Source organism: Nomascus leucogenys, chromosome 17 (assembly GCF_006542625.1).
Source record: "Nomascus leucogenys isolate Asia chromosome 17, Asia_NLE_v1, whole genome shotgun sequence".
Classification (NCBI taxonomy): Eukaryota; Metazoa; Chordata; class Mammalia; order Primates; family Hylobatidae; genus Nomascus; species Nomascus leucogenys.
Window position 1 is genome coordinate 8,900,285 of NC_044397.1, and position 25,872 is coordinate 8,926,156.

At 39.5% G+C, this 25,872-nt stretch overlaps 1 protein-coding gene across 6 annotated transcripts in view; it reads left to right on the forward strand.

Moving 5' to 3' along the window:
- RUNX2 (RUNX family transcription factor 2) overlaps positions 1-25,872 on the forward strand; it is a 225,183-nt gene that overhangs the window by 176,284 nt on the left and 23,027 nt on the right. For 4 of the 6 annotated variants that reach the window (XM_030797565.1, XM_030797566.1, XM_030797564.1 and 1 more), the window contains one exon: positions 9,905-10,066. The exons of the other annotated variants lie outside the window; for them this stretch is intronic. In XM_030797565.1, coding sequence (XP_030653425.1) covers positions 9,905-10,066 — 162 coding nt within the window. The remainder of the gene's footprint in view (positions 1-9,904; positions 10,067-25,872) is intronic. 6 annotated transcript variants of the gene reach the window in all.

Genomic DNA, 25,872 nt, shown 5'->3' on the forward strand with positions numbered 1-25,872 from the left:
CCCCTGAATTAGAAGGTGTGAGGTGGAGCTGGCCCAAATCACTCCTAGCTGTAGGCCCAAGGCAGGCCTATTACTCAAGGCTCACCTTACCCATCCAGAACTCATCCTGATCCAGCCTAAGGTCATCTCAGGAGCCTCGCCCCCACGATCAGATGATGTGTGGAGGCAGCTAAGAGCCCGAAGCCTGAGTGCAGCCCCTGGACTCCATGCCTGTGTCCATTCCAGCTGTTGTTTTCTCTTCACACCCTTTCCTGCACGCCTGGTCCTAGACTTGACTTCTGCCCTGTTTCTGTTAGGATGCTGCCAGAGGGAGATTTTAAAAATGCATGTCTGATTATGTCACTCTATACCTAAACATCTTCTAAGGTGACCTATTGCATTTAGGATAAAGATTAAAATGTCTAGCATGGCCCAGCAGCATCAGCACAGCCTGGCTCCTCCCTGCCTGCTCTCCATTCTCATCTCACACTATTTTGAACCTTTTTCACAGTGCTCCAAACACAGGCCTTCTATCAAGTCCATAAAAAAAATGATATTGCCTTCTTCCCAGGAACTGGACACAGGCCTAAAGCCTTCTTAACCTCCCTTACTCATCTTCTAGACTTACGCTTGTCATTCAGGTCTTGGCTTAATCTTTACTACCTTAGAGAAGCTTTCCCTGATGCTCAGTGTGGTTGGAGTTCCCCCGGTGTTCATTTTTATGGTACCATGAACATCTCTTTTTCAGCATTTACCATAGTTATATGATTATTTGATTAATGCCTGTCTCTCCTACCCAACTGTAAAACTCCATGGGACCAGGGATTAGGTCATAAAACTCCATAGCACCAGGGATTAAGTCTATTTTTATTCAACATTAATATTCCAAGTGCCTGCACAATACCAGAGTAGATACCTGATACATATTTTTTGAATGAATGAATGAGACAATTACTAGAACGATGGATATAATCATCCATGTGACATCAGGTATCACCATGCCTGGGGACCTTCTCTAATACCGCAGCTGCCCATATCTGATTCCCTGGATGTTGACATCAGCCTGATTTGAACCTGAATTTACCACACCCAGTTCAATACTATGATTCGAACTAAGGGCCACTCTCCCTTGCCAGCATCACATCTCAGTGGCATTTCACGTTCTTGTCCCACCCTTTTGTATCTCATTTCTTTCCCTCTTCTAGCTTTACCATTGAGATTCAGGATATGCCAAGGCTGAGAGGCCAGGACAGGTATGACATGTGGTATAGCCTCTTTCTTCTTCTATTAGATTTTTTTAAAACAAGAAATGCCTGTCCTTTTCTGTAAGACAGTTACGATCCCTATCTAGCAAAAGTTGGTGATACATAAGAGTGCTTCTCATCACCTTGTCTTAACAATGCAACTTCCTTCTGGTTTTTCTTTTAACATTTTATTACAGGATATGATATCTTAGGCTATACCTATCATTTTTCATTCTCTTCTCTACTTATTGTCTCCTAAGTTTACTAATTCTCTCTTCTCCCATTGTTTGTGTTGTAATATAACCTATGGTCATGCCTGGTGTACCCTACATAGCCTCCAGTTTTAACCAGTTTGCTTTTTTTTCTCAGATTTCATTTTTAGACTCTGTCACTCAGGTCTATCTCCTGCTGGATGATTCTGGTAGCCACCAGATCAGTTGGAGAAGGCCCTTGGTGGGGACAACAAGGGGGGTCTGCACCTTGCTCTTGAGGCTTCTCAGCAGACATGAGCCAGATGCTCTGTGATGGGAGGTGCTGCATTGTCAGCTACCTTTCACAGCCACCCCAAGTCAGCTCTGCATGGCTTCAGTCATTTCTGATGCAGTTACAGTCTCCAGAAAGGACTGAGGGTTGGGAGCTCACTCTTCTGAGTGGTTAGCATCATAGCATTTTGTATCTGGAAAACATCTTAGAGATAACCCACCCATTCCCATGTTATAGGTGAAAACAGTGAGACTCAAAGGCCATAAATTATTGGTCCACGGCTGCACAGTCAGTGCCAGAGCCTCCAGTCTAGGGCTCTTCCTATGCTTGGAGGAGGCTGTTTGTTTGTAAACGGTTTCCTATCAGTCAAGAGAACCAGAAATGAGTGAAGAAAGCTCATTCTAAAACTCCAGTCTTGCTGACAGGGTTATTAGAAGAGACATAGAATTTAACATTTCATATTTAGTGTAGATTGTTTTGAAATGGGAATCTCTGTATGTATGAATGTGTATATGTATAAGTGTATGTCGGTATTGTGAATGACAGTAATATGACAGAAATAGTTTAAGATAGGAAATGGCAAATCTGCCCCTCTGTGTTAGGATGATTGACCCTGGTGGCAATTAAGAGGCATGGTTCTAAGCCAGTAGACTCTGTACATCATTTTTGACACCCCAGTTTTCTCAAGAAATATTTGAGGTTTACACAGCCTGATTTGAGTACCGATTGGGGGAAAATGGGTGGAGAATAAGGGGTGGGATTGTGAGGATCTTTGATTATACCTTGCTGCCCCAGTATGGCAGGTACTCCCTGCAGACAGCTTTGGCAGAATCACTGGCTGTCATGGTGTCCTGTTACACAGAAGCCTGCTGGCCGCAGGAACAGGAAATAGCCTTTTGTGCGGGTTCAGGCTTTGCTCCCATTGACTTGTTTCCTCCCGTCTGCATGAAGTTCAGCACCCTGTCCCTGGTGTGCCTTGTTGTGAGCAATTCCTAGGAAAGCAGATCCTCCTTCACACCCACACATGTTTAACCAAAGTGTTTACAAAAGGAGCCTTGCTAATAGCAGCTGCCTTGTTTCCAGCATACCTTTGGGCTTTCAGAAAGCTCTCTGCCTGCTCTGCTGCCCCCACTCAAACTTACTCATTCAGAAGAGAATTGGACATGTTTTCCCAGAGTCAGTTCATTTTCCCGGGGTGTCTTTTTTTTTTTTTCCTTGTCTGCCTTCCTCCCTTCTCAATATGACTCCAAGTGTTTAGGGTTCAATTATGCAGATGCGAAATTTGGCTTTTTAGTCATTTGAAAGTATGGAGACTCCTAGAGCCCATGACTCTTTATATATCAGTGTAGGAAGTACACAGCCACCCCCTTTTTGTTCCCCATACCAGTGATTGTACTTCAGAAGCTGTGGTCCTGCTCAAAGAAGACTGTTTGCTTTCCTCATCTCCACAGGTTTACATAAAGGGTTGTCTCCATTTTTGCCTGATGAAAGACAACTTGAGACAGATGAACCACCCCTCTCCCAATTAGCATTTTTGAGCACCCCCGGGTACAGTTTTGCCTTCTGTACTTTTATGTTTTGTGGTTTATAGAATGGAAAGCAGATGCAACCACTCTCTAAGAAGTCTAAGCTGAAGGAACACCACCCTAGAAGGAGAACTTATAAAATCGATTCTGACATTGGTGCTCCACGGTTCCTTTCCATCTTAGAGCGTTTTTAAAAACACAATTCCATGCTTGTGACAGACTTTGCCTCAGTTGAAACACATGCTGAAGGGATTCCTTATGTCAGATGAGTGGTTCCTTTTTATGGCTTTCAGTGGCTTCTACCTTAGACAGAAAAAGAGAAATTAACCTGAACTCTTAATAGCTAGATTTGGTCTACACTCATGGAGGAAACCATGATTGCTTCTGAAAATGTGTTGTTGCAGATCTGAGGGGTCCAATAAATAGCCTTCCCTTTATTCCTGGTGGTGGTTCTTAGTGTGCTTTCTCGGCCCCGGGGACCCCTTTCTCCCTGGGTTCATCCTCAGGGTCCGCAGGAGCAGCCCTGGTCCTCTGCTTCGTTCTCTTCTCTCGCATATAGTCATTTTGATTAATCACATCCTGTCTGTGAGTACAGCAGACCCATCAGATAGGAAAGACCTGATTTTCTCTCTCAAGGTTATGTTACAGGTCAGATTTGATTACCACTTCCCTCCAAGACCCCCTATTTTAGGTGGCAGGGGAGAAGTTGGTGGAGAAGTAAGAGTGGAGTCATTTTTAGTGATATGTAGTGCCTCAGATTTCCCAAGCACTCAAGAGTGTGTGCATAAAAACCCAACACCAGAGGGTTGCTCATATATTATATCCATATAAAAACGTATGTCAATTTGTTGAATTTCTCTAATATAGTAATTAATATATTATATATAATTATATATAAATAATATATTATATATTATTATATAATTATTAATATATAATATATATTATTATATATAAATATTAATGTATATAAATATATATAATATATAGTATAATATTGATACTGTTTCTGAAGATTGCCATATAAAAAGAATGAATTATAGTTTTTAAAAAACATAAAAATATTTAAAGTTCATCAACAGTTTTGTTGTTGTTGTTGTTGAGACAAAGTCTCGCTCTGTCGCCCAGGCTGGAGTACAGTGGCGTGACTCAGTGCCTCCCAGGCTCAAATGATCCTGCCACCTCAGCCTCTAGAGTAGCTGGGACCACAGGCATGTGTCACCGCACCCGGATAATTTTTGTATTTTTTTGTAGAGGTGGGGTTTCACCATCTCTACAAAAGCCTGTTACCCAGGCTGGTCTCCAACTCCTGGGCTCAAGTGGTCCACCCACCTTGGCCTTCCAAAGTACTGGGATTCCAGGCCTGAGCCACCGTGCCTGGCAACAGTTTTCATTTTTTTTTTTTTTGGAAACTTTCTGTGAGATAGCATTGATTTAGCCCCTGAAAACTTGTAGATAGTTTATGGCCTTGAGGTGACACTCTGGCTGACCTATAACTGCAGTCAGCCAAGGTGTCACCTCAAGGCCATGATTAAAAGTCGAGGATATTTGTGTTTATGCTGGAGTGTTAGGACATGGTTCTTCCCTCCATGTTTCTGCAGATTTGAAAAGACACACCATCCAGTATAACTCTGGGTGAGGCAGAGTGACGGATGGATTATCCTTGCTCTGTAGGACCTGAGGCTGAGATAAAGACAGTTTCTTGTTTGTCGTTAATTACTAGGTTTGTCTCAGAGATAGGCCTTGTATCTTTCCTATTAGTAACTTTAGGATTGACTGATGATGCCTGAAAAACATCTATCACCTGTTCTGACTCATCCAATTTGAGAGTAAATCTCAGAAGTCTCAGGTTTCTTCAGGAAGTTGAGTTCAGAAATTGTTTATGAGATCAGGTTAAGGTGACTTTCCTCTACTATAAGCACTAATAATTGTCCATAAAAAGCAAATATGTTGTAATCATGTATTTATGACAGGATTATATTTTCTTGGTGATTGCGCATTTAGGAAGTGAAGATATTTTACAGCCATTTTTTTCCCCACTAAAAGATTGAAAAGGTTAAAGTATACAGTATTTGAAAATACACTTACAAAATTAGGATTTCTCTGGGAAGAAACCAAAACTTAAGAAAGAACATGATTAAGGTTAAGCCATTGTAAAAGGATATCAACATGACTAACACGGACATATATGCTCCAAATTGTGAACTACACACTACAGGAAGCACTCCTAAAAATTGTACTCTGCCAGAAAAAGAGGTCAAGGGCTAGAAACAAATATAAAATGAAGGTTCAGTAAGGTAGAGTCTTTAACTGTGGGAAACATTTATTAGGTTCTTTCCATATGCTAAACTCTATATTATATTATCTCATTTAATCATCAGACAACTTTATGAAGGAGGTATTCTTACTTACCCCCATTTTATAGATGAGGAAACTTTAATCTTAGATACGTAATTTGTCCAATCACACAGTCTGGAAATGGTGGAGCTTGGATTGGTAATCACTCATTCACAAGGTATTAGAGAAGGCATGGGGGTGTTTGGAGACCATTGCTTTTGTTTAAAAGGTTCCTATCCTTTTAAAAAATTTTTTTTATACTAGATCTAGTGAACCCCATAACCCCATATGGCAGTTCTTATATTTCCTTTTTTTTTTTTTTTTTTGAGATGCAGTTTTGCTCTTGTTGCCCGGGCTGGAGTGCAATGGCGTGATCTCGGCTCACCGCAACCTCCGCCTCTCGGGTTCAAGCGATTCTCCTGCCTCAGCCTCCTGAGTAGCTGGGATTACAGGCATGCACCACTATGCCCAGCTAATTTTTTATTTTTAGTAGAGACAGGCTTTCTCCATGTTGGTAAGGCTGGTCTTGAGCTCCTAACCTCAGGTGGTCTGCCTGCCTTGGCCTTCCAAAGTGGTGGGATTACAGGTGTGAGCCACTGCGCCCGGCCTATTTTATTTTTCTTTAGTAACTCTTTCTTTAAGTCATTATCATAGACTCTTAGGACAGTGACCTTGAAAGAGACTGGCTTGACTCTAGCCTATCCTCTGAGAGACAAAAAGACAAAGATAGATCTTCTGACTTGTTTAGGGATAGTGAGAAGTTATTTTTCCTAATCTTGGATATTTGGAAAGGCCTCCATTAAAAGCAAAACTATCCTTTAATAGACTTTTCTAGTATATATTCTGGCAATCAGGATGTAAAACCTAAAACCTCACGATATAAACCTCTTTGGTAGCTTAAGGAGAAATTAGAGAATTACTAATTATGACTTAATTTTAATATTTTATTATTCACTCAAGCCACCCTGAAAGGTTCATTCAGTAGTTGTTTATTGAGTATTGTGTGCAAGGCATTGTACTTAGTTATGCTGAATCTGATCTTGGAAGTCTTTGAGAATAATAACGTGAGACAAACCCAGCTACCCTAGATAGCATAGAGTCATATTTTAGTATTTATTTTTAATAATGATGATTTTCCATTTACCATATATTATTTAATCTTCAGTCTGAGGATTCAACTCTTTGAGATAGTATTATCATCTCCATTTTGCAGATGAGGAAATTAAAGCTCAGTAACATTGAGAAACACAGCCTAGGTCACAAGGCTCAGGCAGGGCCTTCACCAAGTGAGCTCCTAAAGAGAGTCAAAATAGTTTTCCTGTAGTACTTTATAGTTATCAAAATGCTTTTACTTGCATTATCTCATCTCATTTTCCAAAAATGAGAGTAGTTATTATTGTATTCATTATATAGATAGCCCTTGTATTTATTATATACTTAATATGTGCTAAGAGTGCCAGGTACCATATTAGATATGGCCTAGTTCATGTAATCCTCACAAAAACCCTAATAAGTATCATTATTCCCATTTTATAGATGAGCCACCAAGGCCTAAAAGTTTAAGTGATTTGCTCAGCACAGCAGGGAGGTGTAACTGAAGCCCAGGCTTGTCTGCACAGCCAGGATGCATGACCACTTTGCTATATTCACTTTTCTGTATTATGCTGCCTCATTTTCCAGATGAGGAAACTGAGATTCAGAGTTAGCTAACCCAGATGAGGTCTTACAGCTTATCAATAACGGAGCTGGCACGCCAACTCAGATCCTGTCACTAGAAAGCCCACTTGTTTCCCACTGTACTGAGCCGCCTTTCTGCACAAGGAGAACTGTAAGACTGTGTCTTACATCCAGGTTGAGTACCCTCATTCCTTTTCGTCATTTTTTACATTTCTTTGTATTTGTTCTCGTTTTTAGGCAGGGGGCCCTAGACGGATGACTTGTTACAGGAGAGGAATGGTATAGGTTAAACTGCTTGCTCAGGAAGTCATCTGGGGAAGTTAGATGAGAACTCAAATCCAAATTTCAGTCCTGTGTACCCAACTTATTTAGCTATGTGGTTCTCAACCTCTTTGTCTTTTGAAAATGTTGCTTGAGAGAAGGACTTTGCCCTTGCGAGACTGCTTTCCTGTGCTGTAAGGAATGAATCTTTTTCCATCTGAAGATCATTTACCGTTTCTCTGAATGCTGAATTACATTAATGGTGTAAGGCAAGGAAGTATGTCAATATCAGATATGTAACAAGGACCAGTCACTCAGATTTGAAATGTTGCCAATCTCTACAATCTCAGCCTTGAGAATTTTAAGGCACAGAAGCCCATTACTTTAATGATCAATTATCCTTTAGATTTCTGAAGGAAAAGTTTGTTAACCATTTATAGTACTACTTTTTTATTCAAATTGCAAACTCAGGTAAATGTTCCTTAAAATTGAATTGGATGATATTTTTCTGTATATGTCAATGTCAGTAAACATCAGATAAATATCCAGATGTGTTTAATTATTTTGACTCAAGGAAGTATGTCCTATTTAAACAATCTTTAAATAAATTGTTTCTGAATTGAACAAATAAACAAGAAATAGCTGAACTAAACTGCTTTGACTGTATAGAAAAACTGAGAAGTTTTAACATAGGAATCATCTAAAAATCCACATCTTATTATACTCATTTTTACTTTTAGAAATAAACCTGAATTAACTGTTCAAGTATATTAATAGTTTTTATTTTCAAAGAATAGTAGGTGATGTGTGGGGATAATTTGAGACCTATTGCAAGTGTATTAACTCCAGTTCAGATATGTTTGAAACATGGAACTATCCCTATGTCACCCAGAGTTTTTTTTAAATATATATATGTAAAATAATTAATGCCTATTAAGTGTCTTTTGTGCTAGTTTTCTCTTAATCGTTTTCTCATGTAATTTTCATATCCTTGTGATTCAGGTATTATTGCTGCCCCTCCTTCCTCACCTTTTACAGATGAGGAAACTGAGGCTCAGAGTGACTCAGTAATTAAGTCAAGGTTACACAGAAAGTAGAAGTCTCAGAACTTGGACCTAATTCTGAACATTCCAAAGTCCATGCATATTCTAAGATACCAAGCTATCTTGTGAACAGCCTGGTCTATTAGAATTTTAAAAATTAACGTAATTTAAAAATTAGCATAAAAACATGTTAAGAGAAATTTGGTTATGATTTTGTTTGATTAGCCCTCAAGTAAGAGCAAAAGAGTTTGAAATACATACCTTTTTGCTTTGGAAACATACAGCACATTTACCTTTTTTTCTGCACGTAAGCAGAAGGTCTTTTAATAAATCTATGTGGCCTTGAGTTTGTACCTCCAAGAAACTCCTAGAGATACATCAAAAAATATTGTTAATGTTCAGCAATTAACCCTAAACAGCTGACTGCCCATTAGTTTTATTATTACAGTGACAGTAGGTAACACTAGGCCAAATTCCAGACATGTGACGTCTTCTAAACAGATTCCAATAGGATTAAAAACATTTCCCTGTTCTCCTGTTTTGGGCCATTTTCTTACTGTCAGAAACTATGGTGCTTAACATTGAAACTGGCTGGTGATGAAACTTTTCAACTCTTAATGGTAGTTGACTTTGAAATAAAATTTTTATCTTTTTCTTCCGGGTTATTTTCTGGTTTAGCTTTAGCATGAGAGTAACGTAACTGACTCCCCTCCTTCCTGTTCATCTTACGTGCTGCCCCTCCATTCTCATTCCTGCCCTTATTCCCTTCACCCCATGCTAGAAAGGGCCATTCCATTGACCTGCCTGAAAAGAAAGTGCCCTGAGATGAAATCATGGAATCATGCACTTTAAAACCAAAAAGCATGTCTGAAAGATAGTAAGTAGCTGGATATGCAGCAGCGAAAGGCACAGTCTACATAGTCCTTAACCAAGTTAATTGTTCAGAAAATATTCTAACTTAAAAAAAAGTTATCCATGTTCACTGGAAGAATTTTAGAGATAGAGAAAATAAATATAATTCCACTTTGCAAAGATAACCAAAGCAGATTGTTTTCTAAATGACTATTAGACTTTCCAAATAGAAATATTTAGAAGAGAGAGACAAATAGTCCTTATGCATCATCCATTTTGTTGCTTTCATTGAGACTCAAAGTCTAGAACGCTTTGTGCTATTCAAGGCCCAAAAGGATGGGGTTATAAGAGATAAATAGCCATTCCTTATATATTATATATATATGAGCCATTTCTTTTTCTCTCTCTGTTTTTCTGCTTTTTACTTTCTAAGTTTTGGGTTGCATGTTTCTAAGGCTGCAATGGTTGCTATACTAAAGATTTTTCTTCTTCTTTTTCCCAGACCCCAGGCAGGCACAGTCTTCCCCGCCGTGGTCTTATGACCAGTCTTACCCCTCCTACCTGAGCCAGATGACGTCCCCGTCCATCCACTCTACCACCCCACTGTCTTCCACACGGGGCACTGGGCTTCCTGCCATCACCGATGTGCCTAGGCGCATTTCAGGTAAAGACCGTGCTTTAACTAAAAATCCATCCCTGCACAGGGGTCGGGGGGAGTGGGATGGGCTGAGGCTGTCTCATCCATGCTCACAGTGACTCTCTATTAGAGGCATGTGGGCAAGGGAATGACAACTGGCAAATTAAATCTTCTGAATTATGGGGTTATCAAACACTGGAACATTTTAAGTCAAGAGACTGAAAATCCGCTAGAGATGGCATACTTTTAAGATGGTATTTAATGCCACCCAGTTAGTGTCCTGCTGAATTGTATCCCATTTGGTGGGCACTGTCTCATAACTAGGGCCTTTTCCTGAGGGTACTATGCCAGGCCTTCCTCTGCTTGTGTTCCTTTCTTTTCCTAACATCTGCCTATAAACCAGATTGATGGCACAGCCCTCCATTCCTAAAGGCATATAAGTCCCAGGAGTCCAAGCTAGTCAGTTCCAAGAGAGAGCACCTGCAAACTTAGGATCTTTGTCAGAAACTACTCATTTGAAGTGCTGTGAGGCCTAGAAAAGTCTAAAAGGCAATGTGTGGCCTCTGAGTGGCTAACTCAAGAAGGAGGCAGCCTTTCTGTGAAACATAATGCATGCTGCTGTCACTTGCAGCCTGGCAGCCCAGTGCTCACAATTCCTCTGTTCCAAAGGCACCACAGAAATGTGTGGCCCATGGGGGGAGTGTGTGTGACAAATGACCTGGCTGCCCCTCTATCCTGGAGAATTCATCACAGACAGCCAGAAAGTGTTCACAAAAACTCCAAACTGACAAGTAGAGAAAAGTTAAAGGCCCTTAGCTGACTATATGAGTCCCGTGAATAAGAAAAGAAACTTCTCAGTCCACCCTGACATATGAACTGCAAACATTGTCCCCATTCAATGACGTACGTCCACAGAGGCACACACCCCATTGGATCCCACGTTTGCCAGATACTCTTCTCAGCGTTCGGGCCCCTGCACCTGTTTGACTCCTGGCCAGGTTAATGCCTTTCTTTCTTTCTCTTTGTGTTTCTGTCTCTGTTTCTCTCCCTCTCTCATTTTCTGCAAAGCTCGAAGCCGTTACTCACTCCGCTGAGTTGCATCACTGACAAGCTGAAGCTCCACCAGCAGGCTTGCGGGTTTTGATTAGTTCAGACTCCTTTATTTCTTTCAACTTGGGAGGAGGGAAGGCTTTGTTTCTCAAGCAAATAGCAGGAAAGGGCTCTCTGGTCCTAGTGCCTCACATTTTCTGCAGCAGATGGACTCCCATGGGGGTGAGTAGGGAAAGAAGAGGGGTGGAGGGAGAATTGCAAGGTTTTTTGGAAAACCATGTTACCACTTTTCATTATGACTCCTGTTATCATTTTTACGAATCACATAGTATGTATTGGGGAATTGTATAGAGTATAGAATTTTAGTTATCACTTCCCTTGCCTGGGATCACCGTCGCCTTTAGGCAAACATTAGTTAAAGATACGGGAAAGGATGAGTAAGGCACAGTGGGGATAACGAAGGCTGATGCGGGATTAAAAGCTAATGATGATGGTGTTGAGTTAGTTCTGGTTATTCCTTCTGCATTTCATACTGAGAGTCTGTTTTGTTTTACATAGGGCCAAAAGGACACTTTGGCAGAATAGACTTATGCAAACTTGCTTCTGTTTGGGGTCCCCTGGGGCTTCCATCTGCCCAACCCACTGTGGCTGAAGCAGATTTTGCTGTTTTTTCTCTAGCAGTACCTACAGGAAAAAAACCGCAGGGAGTGATGGTAGCATTAGAGACACTTATCTACAGCAGTTTCCTACTGAGGTATATTCCTGTGAGTTCACCAGGAAAGCCATTGAAAATAACATTGGAAAAACGCTGCATAAACGAGTAGTCATCATTGTTTATCATGTACATGTGTAATGGAAAACAGCCAGATTATTTCAAGTTACTTTACTGAGGGTTACTTAAAACATTTCCGCAAAACAGTACCTTTCCCATTTCACAGAGAAGGAGGCAGGAGCAAAAACTGGTTAATTTTCCAGCCATATGTCTATCTTAGGCCAAAGGTAGGAGTGAGCCTCTGGTTTAAACTGGTTTATACTGAGTTTAGTCCAGTTTTTTCCTCCAACCCTTAACATTTCTGGAGTTGTTACTGGTAAAGTAACATGGTGCCAGGGTGGGAGGTTCTGTATAAACAGTAAAGAGAACAGAAAATCCCTCTTGTCAGCATGTAGGTAGGGAAACAGGAAGAAACAACCAGACGTGGACTGTCAGGGAACTGGAGGAGCCGTGACTCACCTGACCTTGCCCTGGGCTGCGGGGCTGTGCCTGCACACCCAAGCACTGCCTGGTGGACTCAGGGACCATGTCATCGGAGTGTGCACCATTTCTAATTCCCTGGGGACTAGTTCTGGGAGCCTTCTTGGGGGAGCCTGTCTCATAGGTTCCCAGGTACCAAGTTAGACAATTTATATCTTATGATTCCTCTCGACATCTAGAGCCAGTGTCTAAGTCCATGACCTAGAGGGTCCTACATGTGAGACTTAAGCATGAGGGGTTTGTTAATTTGGGGTTTTTTTTTGTTTATGTGCTTTAGTAAATAAAGTCCTTTGGATTGAGTCCATTCCTGTGCCTTTAGTCTTCGTAATGCTCTGTGCCAAATAATGCTGTTTCCACATAACACGGACAGCTAAAAATATTAACCTCTATCCCTGTTTACAGGCAGTCCTGTGGTCTCTTCTTGAGATGCTTTCCAGAACAGTTTATGTTTTTGTGTGCATCGATCAATTTTCATCTCCATATCTAAAGGGATACACAAAATATTCTCATATGATTTTGGGTGAGAAAGAATGAAATTCTTCACTTCACAGTAGGATTGGATGTTCGGACCCAGGTTTTTATGCCAGCTCATACAGATATCAGGCAACTTCTTACTTCTCTGAAACTTAGTTTTATTATTTGTAAAATAGGCATACAATACTCATCTTCAGGGTTGGTGTGAGGATTAAGTGAGATACTTTATATAAAGTGTTTAGAACTGGTCTGGCACATGATATGTGCCAAATAGATTGTAGCTGATATTATGAAGCTAAAATTGTTTTGTAAAAATTGTATATCCATATGTAATTGGCAGGTAGGTCTTGTTAAGTGAGTCAAATTAGATTAGATAAAAATCTAAACTTTTAAAGGGGACTTTTCCTTCACAAAATAGATCACCACAGGGCATATTTAAAACAAAGCCCTTTGATTATCTAAATAAGTTAATACCCACATGACATTCACAAAGCACTTAATGCAGTACCTAGCACATAGAACTCCTCAAATGTTTCCCATATTATTATTATTCTGTAGATTTAAAATAAATATTTACAGAGCAGAAAGCAATTGGGAACCATTCACAAAAAAGTCAATAAGGCATTAAGAGAAAATAACGGTTCAATTATGTCAGACAATAGAAAGTGCTGAGTTACACTTAAATTAACTAGGCATGCTAATGCTGTGTTCCAAGGGATCATAGGAATAAAAACAACCAGAAAGATCCACCAGAAAGAACTATTCCTAAAGAAATTCCATTTTCTCCTAAAAGACCATTCCAAAGAAAGACCATGATTTAATCTACCTAAAGACCTTCAGAGAATCCAATATTTCACCTTTCTTTATTAGTATCCTTTATTCTGAGTAATTTTCAAGCATGGCTACAATTCTAGAAGTTAATAAATGACAATAATCACAGTGATATTATATTAGATAGTCCTGTAGTTTTCCTCAGACCATTTTTGGAAGCAAGGTATAAACAAAATAAGATAAAATGATAAAGGTATGTTACCTACAATCCTTAGTTTACTGCAGAGAAAGATATGATACTAGATGTCTTCAAGTTCAGAGGTACAATACAATGATTCAGGAAATATTTCCTTAACATTGGGTAGCCTTAAATATTGTAATGGAACAACAAGAACACATATAAGTTTGTAACTGAGAAGTTATTGCCGTGTAATTGACTAACAGGTGTACGTTATGGTAATGAGTTTGAATCATATTCAGTTGAATTATAAAAGTCAGCACTAGTCTCAGAAACCAGTCTAGTGATGTTACAGTGCAGAAGACACCTTCTTTCCTACCATACTTACTTTGATAAGTATGGCCTCATCATATAATAGTCTGTATTTAAGTAGCACTCCTATCCCCAGGTGATTTTATACATTATCTTACTTCATCCTACATGTTTCTAAAAGATTATTCACTACATAGAGGTGGCCAAAGTTATTTCTCATTGATTCTAGTCAAGGGCAAGGTGTGACAAGGCAAGGACCAGCAAGCCTTATATGATCTGAACCACTGCATGTCTTTATAATTGCAATCGTATCATCCATGGCAGTTTTGATCTTCAAAGCACTTGTGAGGCTTGACACAAAGATTATAATTACATTTCTGGAAGTCATTACAAAATACTATGTAAATAAATAATTGCTGACTTTCAAAATGTATTTTATACAATTATCCTACTATGGAAAGAAGCACAACTCTTTATTGAGGCTGATTGTTTGACTTGTGGGTCAGGGTATGAGTCTCCTAGAGAGCTTACACAGGTTTTTTTTTTTTCACTGCAAATAACTCCTCCACTATCCCACTCATTTGAGTGAAGTAGCTTAAATTAACCTAAGTCTGTACCACTCTTTGGCATAATGAGGTAGAAGGGATTTATACCTTTCTGGTGCTTTCTGGAGGTTTCTTAGAGACTTAGGATATGTTAGTTAAAGATGCACAGGTAAGACGCATCTTATTCATAGATGTTGGCTTCCTCAGTTACTCTGAAAGAGGTCACTATAGATTTTTTTTTTTTAAGAGACAGGGTCTTGCTCTATTGCCCAGGATGGGATGCAGAGGCGTCATCATAGCTCACTGCAGCCTTGAATTCCTGAGCTTAAACAATTTCCCCCATCTCAGCCTCCTGAGTAGCTGGGACTAAAGGCCTGTACCACTTTGCCAGGCCAATATTTTTCGTAGGGACAGGATCTCACTATGTTGCCTGGGCTGGTCTCGAACTCCTGGTCTCAAGTGATCCTCTTGCCTTGGCCTCCCAAAGTGCTGGGATTACAGACATGAGCCACCTCTCCCTGCTTGCCACTATAGATTGTATGAAAGATTTTTCTCTGCATTTACGGGGTTTTTGTTTGTTGTTGTTGTTAACATAGGACAGAGTTAATCTTTCTGTAAGGTTATTTTTTTCTTCTGCTTAGGAAAATAGTCTTGAATCTCTTATTTCAAAATATGTAAATATTAACACTTTTCACTTACTCAACTGTACAGGACTATTGAAGATGTCTCCAGTTTTATGACTTTCAGTGGCTGAACTATAATATTCCAAGGTCAGGAGAATAAGCATTAGTTTAACAATAAAATTATTAAAAATTATTTTATCACTACTACAAAATCTAGAAATTGCCAGTGGAAAAACCCCATTTGATTACTCAAGGTCTGTCCGGAGGATTCAAACCCAGTAGAGTTTGATGTAGTTCATTTTAAAATGTCCCTTATAACCAAGTTTCTATCAAGTCCACCGAGTCAAGTTCTTGAAACCAGAAGCTTCGTAATGTGCCAATTATATATGAACATTTATTTTAGCAGAGCAGCTCTTAACTCACAGGAGGGAGGAATGCCTTAAGAAAGGTTAAAAGGAAAACTTCAGCAATTAATACTAATAAACCAGAAAGTTAAAGCAACCATAATAAAACACTAGAGCATCTACTTTTTACTACAGAACCATTCCTTTATTAAGAGCCACCTGTTTGGTAGACATACTCTGCCACAGCAGCCACAGGCAAATAATTAAGTTTAATAGGAGTAACTCTTATTTTGAAGAAGTTCTCCATTTAAAGCCACAGAGTGGGGAAGTTATTAAATTTTATGGACCCTAAACAAAGGCAAGCCCTGTGTCAACAATTGAATGTTCCGTATTCTTCATTATATCGCCATTGATTGGATGGATTACTTTTGCATTCCATAAGTTGAAATTCATCTTGCTTTCTCTAAAAATAGCCTATCTTTTGACATAGCAGATGGTGTTCTAATCTTACCTGGATCTCCATTTACTCTAATTTTTGATTTACTGCTGCTGAGGCCCAAAGAAGTGGTTTTCATTCCTACTAGATCAGTTGGAGATAATGGTTGGTCCAGCTCACAAAGTTGACTAAGCTTGGTTGTATGACTAATTACTGTTATTTGTAGCTACACTGAGATACTAAAGCTCAGAATGAAACCTGTGTACATGGTTTGACTCTGATTTTATACATGATTTTTCTCAGTTGTTTTTGTGGGGATTTATTTCTGACACATGTACAACCACCCACACATAGGGAAAAGATTTAGTAATGAAAGGAATCATGCTTTTGCAGGGATGGCAAACACATGGTTATATATTTTATTGAGAGATTTGCTGAAATCTCCTTTCCATCAAAGAAAACTTGAGTGTATGAACCTCATTTCACCCAAGTATTAATTTTCTAACGATAGATACAATGGCTTCTGCAGTGCACTGGGGTCTGAGAAGGGGCCGGGGGTGGGGGGGCAGTTTAACTTAGGACACCTGAGTTTTCATTTCATTGTCACTAAAGAGTCTTTGTATCATTCTCAGATACAGTTAATTTATTGTGCCTCAGTGGTCCTATGTTAATGAATTACTAGAAATCGCTGAATCACATATCTCAGAGGCTCTGCAAAGAGTAAGGTACTATCTGTTTAGGGATTTGATGTTCTTAGACTTTTAGTGAAGTTTGCCTTACCAGATAAATGCTAGTGGAAAAAGGAGGTCGCATAATTATCTTCTAAAGAGTAGAAATGCATGTGACATTATTACTTTTATGTATATGTCTTAAAATTAATACTTTATTCCTTTGAGCAATTTTAAGTTTACAGAAAAATGGAGCAGAATGTATAGTTTCTTATATTCTCCTCCCACCATCTCCCACTTTCTCCTGTTATTTACATCTTGCATTTGTGTGATGTTTGATGTAATTGATGAACCAATATTGATACGTTGTTATGAAATAACCTCCATAGTTTACACAAGGCTCACTCTTTGTGTTGTGCAGTTCTATGGGTTTTATCATAATGCCATGTATCCACCATTACAGAATCATAAAGAGTAGTTTCATTACCCTAAAAATCCCCCGTACACCACCTGTTCATCTCTCTTTCCCTTCTCTTTTCCTCAGCCCCTGGCAACCACAGATTCTTTTTTTAACCTGTCTCTATAGTTTTGCCTTTTTTAGTGTCATACAGTTGGAATCATACAATAAGTAAGTAGCTTTTGCAGACTGGCTTCTTTCACGTGGTAATATGCATTTAAGTTCCTCCATGTCTTTTCATGGCTTAGTAATGCATTTCATTCTACCCCTGAATTGCATTCCATTGGAAGAATGCTATTTTATATATATGTGTATGTGTGTGTGTGTGTGTGTGTGTGTGTGTGTGTGTGTGTGTGTTTGAGATGGAGTTCGCTCCTGTTGCCCCCGCTGGAGTGCAATGGCATGATCTCGGCTCATGGCAACCTCCGCCTCCCGGATTCAAGCAATTCTCTTGCCTCACCCTCCCGATTACAGGCTGGGATTACAGGCACCCACCACCATGTCCGGCTAATTTTTTGTATTTTTAGTAGTGATGGGGTTTCACCATGTTGGCCAGAGTGGTCTCGAACTCCTGACCTCAGGTGATCCACCTGCCTTGGCCTCCCAAAGTGCTGGGATTACAGGTGTGAGCCACCGCACCCGACCGGATGCTATTATATTTTTAAAATCATCAAGGGTGCTGTACCTGAACCTGAGGATACTATCCTATCTTCCATTTTCCTTTTGTTGCTAACTTTGTCAGTGATCGTTCTTATTAGAAAGCATTTCACACATTTCTTCCTGGAGAAGCATGTTTTCTATCATAGCAATTGTCACCAAATGGTTTTCCATATCTTGGGTGCATTTTAAAATTAAATCTTTTTTTCCTAATCTTGCCCATAGATAAATTCCTGAACATCTACTTTTTGGTGTCATGCATACCAATTCAAATACGGAACATACCTAGTTAAAATAACAATCCAGTTATGTGACTGCTTAGTTGCCTCCCAAAATATTTGACTCTCCTAGGTAAAGGGGGCCTTTTCTCTTAAAAATGATCGAATAATGAGAACTCATGGACACAGGAAGGGGAACATCACACTCCGGGGACTGTTGTGGGGTTGGGGGAGGGGGGAGGGATAGCATTAGGAGATGTACCTAATGCTAAATGACGAGTTAATGGGAGCAGGAAATCAACATGGCACATGGATACATATGTAACAAACCTGCACATTGTGCACATGTACCCTAAAACCTAAAGTATAATAATAAAAATAAAAAATAAAATAAAATAAAATAAAGTAAAAAAAAAAAAAAATGCCTGGCATTCCTTAAGTGTGCTGTGCTATTTTCCACTTCCATGACAGCCCATTTCTTTGCACTGGTGGGCAGGGCCCTGTTGTTGTGTCTTGGGCATCCCTTTCCCAAACACCACTTTCTTCAAAGTGAATCGCTGTCTCATCTACACCCATTTGTATGTCATTTCTGTACTTTGGACACACCTCTAATGTGTACATATCTTTCTTTTTTCTTTTTTGAGACAGAGTCTCACTCTGTTGCCCAGGCTGGAGTGCAGTGGTGTGATCTCTGCTCACTACAGCCTCTGCCTCCCGGGTTCAAAAGATTCTCTTGCCTTAGCCTCCCGAGTAGCTGGGATTGCAGGCATGAGCCACCACACCCAGCTAATTTTTGTAGTGTTAGTAGAAACAGAGTTCTCTATGTTGGCCAGACTGATCTCGAACTCCTGACCTCAGTTGATCCACCCGCCTCAGCCTCCCAAAGTGCTGGGATTACAGGTGTGAGCCCTCATGCCCAGCCCATATCGTCCTTTAGCATAAAAATTTAATTGCATGCCATTCTTCTTTTATAAGCTTCTTAAGGACAGTGGCTATGTTTTGCATATTCTTGAATCCTTATAACCTAGCACAGTTTTTGGCCCATGGTAGGTGCTTAGGAATGTTTAATGAAACAAGTATTAGTGGGAAAGAAGATAAAAAAAAAAAAAGAGGAAGATAGATATGTAGGAGAAAAAAAGGAAGAAAAAAGATTTTGTTCACCTGGAACAACAAAGAAAGGGCAAAACAAGAGAAACTTTCATTGCTGATAAGGACAGGAAATAGCGCAGTAAGAGTGTGCATAAGCAGTATATATTTTTATCTCCAAGTCTTTATGCAATGTGTTTTATATTTAGAACACATATCAAGACTGTATCTGTTTCCAGAACTTGCTGCTAACAGTTAGTAACAATGCCAAAACATATTTTAGGTCCAGCTTGAAACCAAATGATCAAATAGAATTTTTTATTTCTGCTTTAGAGTCTGACATTAATTATAGCCATCATGTAATAAAGTGTCAAAGCTCTTTTCTGAGAAAATGTTAGAAATTATGTTAACTAATCTGTAAACTGAAGCACAGCTATTCCTCTAGAACAAAGCAAAAGATAGGGTTTTGACAGCTATCATTTCTCATAGTCTTATCTTTTTCAGGCTGAATTTTTCCTGTATGCCCCACCTCTGGCTGTTTTTTTTAACGCTTTCTGTATAGTATGGTTGCAGGTCATCCTACTTATCTGGTCAGTGGTCTTTGACACAGTTCATTAGTGTCCATCTTAATGCCTCGTACCCAGAACCAAACTATTCCTCTCTTCTCGGCCTCTGGTAGTGCAGGCTTAAGTGGCCTTTGTTCTTTTGGTGACCATATTAACACTGTTTTCTCCTATTTGCCACTTCTGTCAATCTGCATTTCTCCAATTATTTACTTTTAGAGCTGTTTTTTTGTAGATCCAAATATGATACTTTACAGTTATCCTTGTTAGGTTTTACCTTATTTAATTCAGGTAATAATTTCTGCCTGTCTAGAACATTTTAGATTTTAATAATGTCATCTAATATATTAGTAGTCCCTGGCATTCCTTCCTGTTTGGAATGCTTTTCTTTCATTCATTTCATTCATTTCAAGTCAGCTCAACAAATATTTCGCATGTACTTAAATGTGTTTGTGCAGGTGAGGAGTAAAAAAAGAAATAGAAGATATAGTCTCTGCCTTCAGGAAGCTTTAAGTCTCATTTAGGATACAACATAAAGCAAATGTGATGTTACATTATAGTACTAGCCCATGTAGATGCCAAAAATATGCAAAGAATGCTCAGGATTTTAGGAAAGGAGATCTCTTTTGTTCCTTTGCTCTATTATAATAATTCACATCCATAACCAACTTAAAGCCATCTCCTTTAGGAAATTAAAAAAAAATCAATCCCATTCAGCTCAGATTATACTTTCAACCAAATTGCTTCAACAATTACATTTTCAACTTTTAAAAATTACATATGTTTGATGTGTGTGGCTCCATGTTTCTTAAGATGTGACAAGGATATGGAGGATCTTGTCTTTTCCCAGCTAGACTGAAAGCTCCCCTAAGTCAGGGGCCTAGTCTTCTAATCCTTTGCTATCTCTCCAGAGCTCCTGCTAGATTGAAGACTCCCATTGGCCCAGGGCCTGGCCTTCTAATCCCTTTCTATCTCTAACTCCTACTCCGATGCTCAGCGTGCATAATGTCGTGGGAAGTACTAGCATTCAGTAGAAAAGTCTACCCAGGAATCAGTGCTGCATGCTTCAGGGTTCTTATGCTGTGACTATTATTAGAAATTGGCTAATAGATCTAGAAGTAAGATTCTATAGGAGACTAAGACAACTTCTGTTTACCTTTATTTCATATTTTGTAAATGCAGATATGGTCTCACTATGCAATATGTTATGGAATATGCCAGCAACTCTGATAAAATCAAACAATGTTGTTGTTCTGCTTCAGCATATACATCCCCATATGCATGAATCCACCTACTCATTACGTTGATAGTGACTATACATATAAATAGTCTTGACAGGTCTATTATTTGTGATATTAATAAATATCAGCCAAGGTCATACTTTTTTCAGGAAAAATAGGATCACTGACATCCCTATGTCTTAATATTATTTGATTACTTCATTGAGCATTGATTTCTCAGGAAACATTAACTGATCACTGTTGGTGGAAATGTAGAAAGGGGACAGAGGAACTGCATGATTATTATTATTATTTTATTAATTTTTGAGACAGAGTTTTCTCTTGTTGCCCAGGCTGGAGTGTAGTGGCATGATCTCGGCTCACTGCAATCTCCGCCTCCCAGGTTCAAGCAATTCCCCTGACTCAGCCTTCCTAGGTAGCTGGGATTATAGGCACCTGCCACGATGCCTGGCTAACTAATACAAAAATTATTAGTAGAGACGGCGTTTCACCATGTTGGCCAGGCTGGTCTCAAACTCCTGACCTCGGGTGATCTACCCACCTCGGCCCCCCAAAGTGCTGGGATTACAGGCATGAGCCACTGCGCCCGGCCTGCATGATTATTTTAAATTAGCTCTTAGGTTTGTTAACATGCAGAAATAGTTATAAGGGGAATCTTAGAAAAGAGATAACTAGGCTGGGTGCGGTGGCTCACGCCTGTAATCCCAGGACTTTGGGAGGCAGAGGCGGATGGATCACGAGGTCAGGAGATAGAGACCATCCTGGCCAACATGGTGAAACCCCCGTCTCTACTAAAAATACAAAAATTAGCCGGGCCTGGTGGCACGCGCCTGTAGTCCCAGCTACTCAGGAAGTTGAGGCAGGAGAATTGCTTGAACCCGGGAGGTGGAGGTTGCAGTGAGCCGAGATCACGCCACTGCACTCCAGCCTAGCAACAGAGCGAGACTGCGTCTCAAAAAAAAAAAAAAAAAAAAAAAAAAAGAGAGATAACTAAACAAGTAAAAAGCTTTTTTCTAATTAAAATATATGATAAAATGCAAATGACAGAACTTTAATTTGAATTGTTCAAAGTCATTTGTGGACAACACTTTGCTTCAAATAGTTCAGTCATTTTCAGACTTTTTTTTTGTTTTCCTGAAATGCAAACAGGAAGGCGTATTTTATGGAACTGGGTCAGAATTTAAGTAACTTGGTCTGAGGCAAATCTAGGACCCCATTTGACTATACTGTCTAAATTTTTTTTTGATATGACTCAATAAATTAATGAATTTCAAATCCATGAAAGTAATGTAAATAAAAATAAAATGCTGCACAGGCAACATTGTTCCTAAATATCTCGGAGGATTTTTTTTAAGTAGAAACCTGTCATGTATTTTCCAGAGAGACTGTGACCTTCAGTGATCAACCCATAACTATGCAGCCAAGCATGGGAGACTAGGAGAAGCCCTGTGCTTTTGTATCTAAGGCTTATCGCCGTCTTGCGCACTATCCAAAATGGTCACCGTTCCAGCTCTCTGTGGTAATTAGTAACAATGCTATAGTTCATGGAATAAAAATAACACATATAATGATGGTTACAAACACACCCTGACCTGTGCCAAGGAGAGCAGTGATTCATGAAAACTCAATAAACCCATTGATGTGGTCACAATAAATCCGTACATAATTAACAAGAACCTTTTCTAAATAAAAACTACAAAGGAAATAAAAACAGGTTTGGAAAAGAGGAAAAAGTCTGATAATAGCATTATGGTACTCATCATTAAAGAAAACAAACTTATAAGCTCCCAAACTACACCTTAGGAAAACAGTACATTCTCAGTGTGGCTTAAAGATATGGTAGAGGCTGGGCGCGGTGGCTCACGCTTGTAATTCCAGCACTTTGAGAGGCCAAGGTGGGTGGATCACGAGGTCAAGAGATTGAGACCATCCTGGCCAAAATGGTGAAACCTCGTCTCTACTATAAATACAACAATTAGCAGGGTGTGGTGGTGCACGCCTGTAGTCCCAGCTACTCAGGAGGCTGAGGCAGGAGAATTGCCTGAACCCGGGAGGCGGAGGTTGCAGTGAGTCAGGATTGTGTAATTGCACTCCAGCCTGGGTGACAGAGTGAGACTCAGTCTCAAAAGATATAGTAGAGAACTGACCTAAAAGATTCCAAAAAGGAAAGAGTTTGGCCCTCAGGGCAGTTAACAAAGAAAGTTAAAGTTGTTCTCTAACCTTAGAAATTGGCAGGTACCACAGATACTCTTTGAAGGGTTAATAAAACCTCACGTAACCTCTTTAATCCAGTAGGTGGTTGAAACTTTTGAATTGGGTCTTGCCTCCCAAAGAAGAATTGAGTTCAACACTGATAAAATAGCAGTTGCTCAATAAAATTGTGTTGAATTGATTTGGTTTATCAGGAAAACATTTCTTCCATGACTCAAGCATGTAGAGTGGTGATTAAACATTCATAGCGTTGTTGACAGTGTGTTGGAAATAGGAGTTGGCTGGGAATTGAGGAGCCTCTCTTTTGAATTTCAGATGTGCCTCTGAGTTCTTGAGCAGGTCACTAACTTCTGTAGGTCTTAGTTTCTTTAAGCGTGAACTGAGTTAGTTGGGCTAGTTTTTCCCCAAGGTATATCATAAAGTTTTTGATGTCTGTGATTCTAAATTAAGGCCTGAAAGGGCAGGTTTTCTTACAGGAGAGACTTATAATCATCACATCAGAAAACTAGGTATCGGCTGGGCGCGGTGGCTCACATTTGTAATCCTAGCACTTTGGGAGGCTGAGGTGGGCAGTTTGCTTGAGCCCAGGAGTTGGAGACCAGCCTCAGCAACATGGCGAAACCCCGTCTCTACAGAAAATACAAAAATCAGCCGGGGGTGGTGCGTGCCTGTAGTCCCAGCTACTTGGGAGACTGAGGTGGGAGGATTGCTTGAGCCAGAGAGGCTGAGGCTGCAGTAAGCTGAGATCGTGCCACTGCACCCCAGCCTGGGTGACAGAGCGAGACTCTGTCTCCAAAAAAAACAAAACAAAACTAAATACCATCAATAATAACACTAAAGGCTAATATAGCATTTAATTGAAGAACTAAATTAACAGCAGCAACTATGATAGATGTCAGGAAAGGTTTTGTTTTGTATTTCAGTTAAGAGATTCTGATAAGAAGCAACCTAAGATCAGGTTATTTAATACCAAAAAACTGTATGTTTAGATCTTGATACCTGACCACAGCTGAACCTGTCTTTAAGGTGAAGCCTTATATATGTGCGTGTGTGTCAGAATCCATAGACAATTTTTGAAATCCCAGATTTAATGTAAAATTAAGGAATTTTATTGACATCTCTCATACCCTTGCATGGTTTTATGTAATTTATTTGTTAACCCTCTTTACATGAGAATGGTACATTTATAAGTGGTAATTTATCTTACTGGAGAAATGAGAACCTTATAAGCTAAGAGTTGCTAAAACGGATGAATTCTGTTAATAACAGAATAAATGTGATCACAGGACCAGGCTTTCTATATTAAAGAAATTAGATCTATTTAAAGAAAATATGATTTGAATCATAACGAGCTTTCTCTTAATGAAACATTACTGTCACAGTGTTTTATGACCGCATGATAAAAATATTTAACACAAGTTATTGCCAACATTAAATTTACTCATTTATTGAGCGCCATTCTGCCCACTGGAGATACTCTGATGAACAAGACAGAAAGGCTCTTGGAACTTTTTCTATTGGCATATGGCATAATAATTAAACAGTCTTTAGAGCCAGGTCTAAGTTCAGGCTTCTTTACTCACTAGCTTTGTGCCTGTGGGGAGGTAACTTAGCTTGTTTGTACCTCAATTTCCGCATCAGTTAAATGACCATCTAATCTAATAATAATAATAATAATACCTGCTTTAATAGGTTGTTATGGGGACTAAAGGATAGTTAATATATGTAAAGCCCTTAGAATAATGCCTGACGCTCAATAAATGTTAGCTATTACTACCAAAGCATGGGCAATTGAAAATAATAAAATATTATCTAGGGATATGTACTATGAAAAAAGTAAAATAGAGTGATGTGATGAGGAGTCAATATTGAAGCTGAGATCTAAATAACAAAAAAGAGTTAGCCCTGTCAAGATCAGGAGGAAGGGAGCGCATTCTAGGCAGTGGGAAAATCTAGTGCAAGGGCCCAGAGGTGGGAAGACTGTGGGGTGTTTGAGAAGAATGCTCAGTGGCTGGAGTGTGCAGATGACATGAAGTTAGAGAGATAGGCTGGGTCCAAGTTATGCAGGGCCACTACAGGTCAAGATCAGAGGTTTGGATTTGCTGTTATGTGCAGTGTTAAGCCATTTGGCAGATTGTAAGCAGGGTCTTGATATACACTGATTTATATTTTTCAAAGCTCACTCTGGCGGTTGGGTGGAGAATTTTAACAGGGGTAGGGAGGAGGGAAGGAGTGTGGTTAGGAGGCTGTGGCAGTCACCCTAGTGAGAGGACGGTGGCTTGGGCTTGCCTGGAAATGGTGGGGATAGAGACACTGGAGTAGAGAGAGAATTTTGCTGGTCTCATCAAAATGCTTTAGTAATGTTTTCTCCCAATTGTTAGTTTACTTTAAAAGGAATAATGTTGCATCTTTTACAAGTTTAATTAATGTTTAGACTATTATACACCCTAAGTGAAGTGGTAATTCAGGAGTTACTTGATTTATTAAACAAATACAGAACTACTAACCTGGAAATTTCAGGCCAGAAATCCATTTTGAGATCTGAAATGTTTCGTTTGACTGAAAAGTATTAGTTTTCTGTAATCACGTTTTGTTAATCTTCTGATTCCCAATAGCTTTCCTTCCTTGGCACCATGCAAACCCAGATTTTAGTACAATGATGTACAATGATGAGATGAATTTTGGGGACTGAAACAACATTATATGTTTGTATTAGTCTGTTCTCATGCTGCTAATAAAGACATACC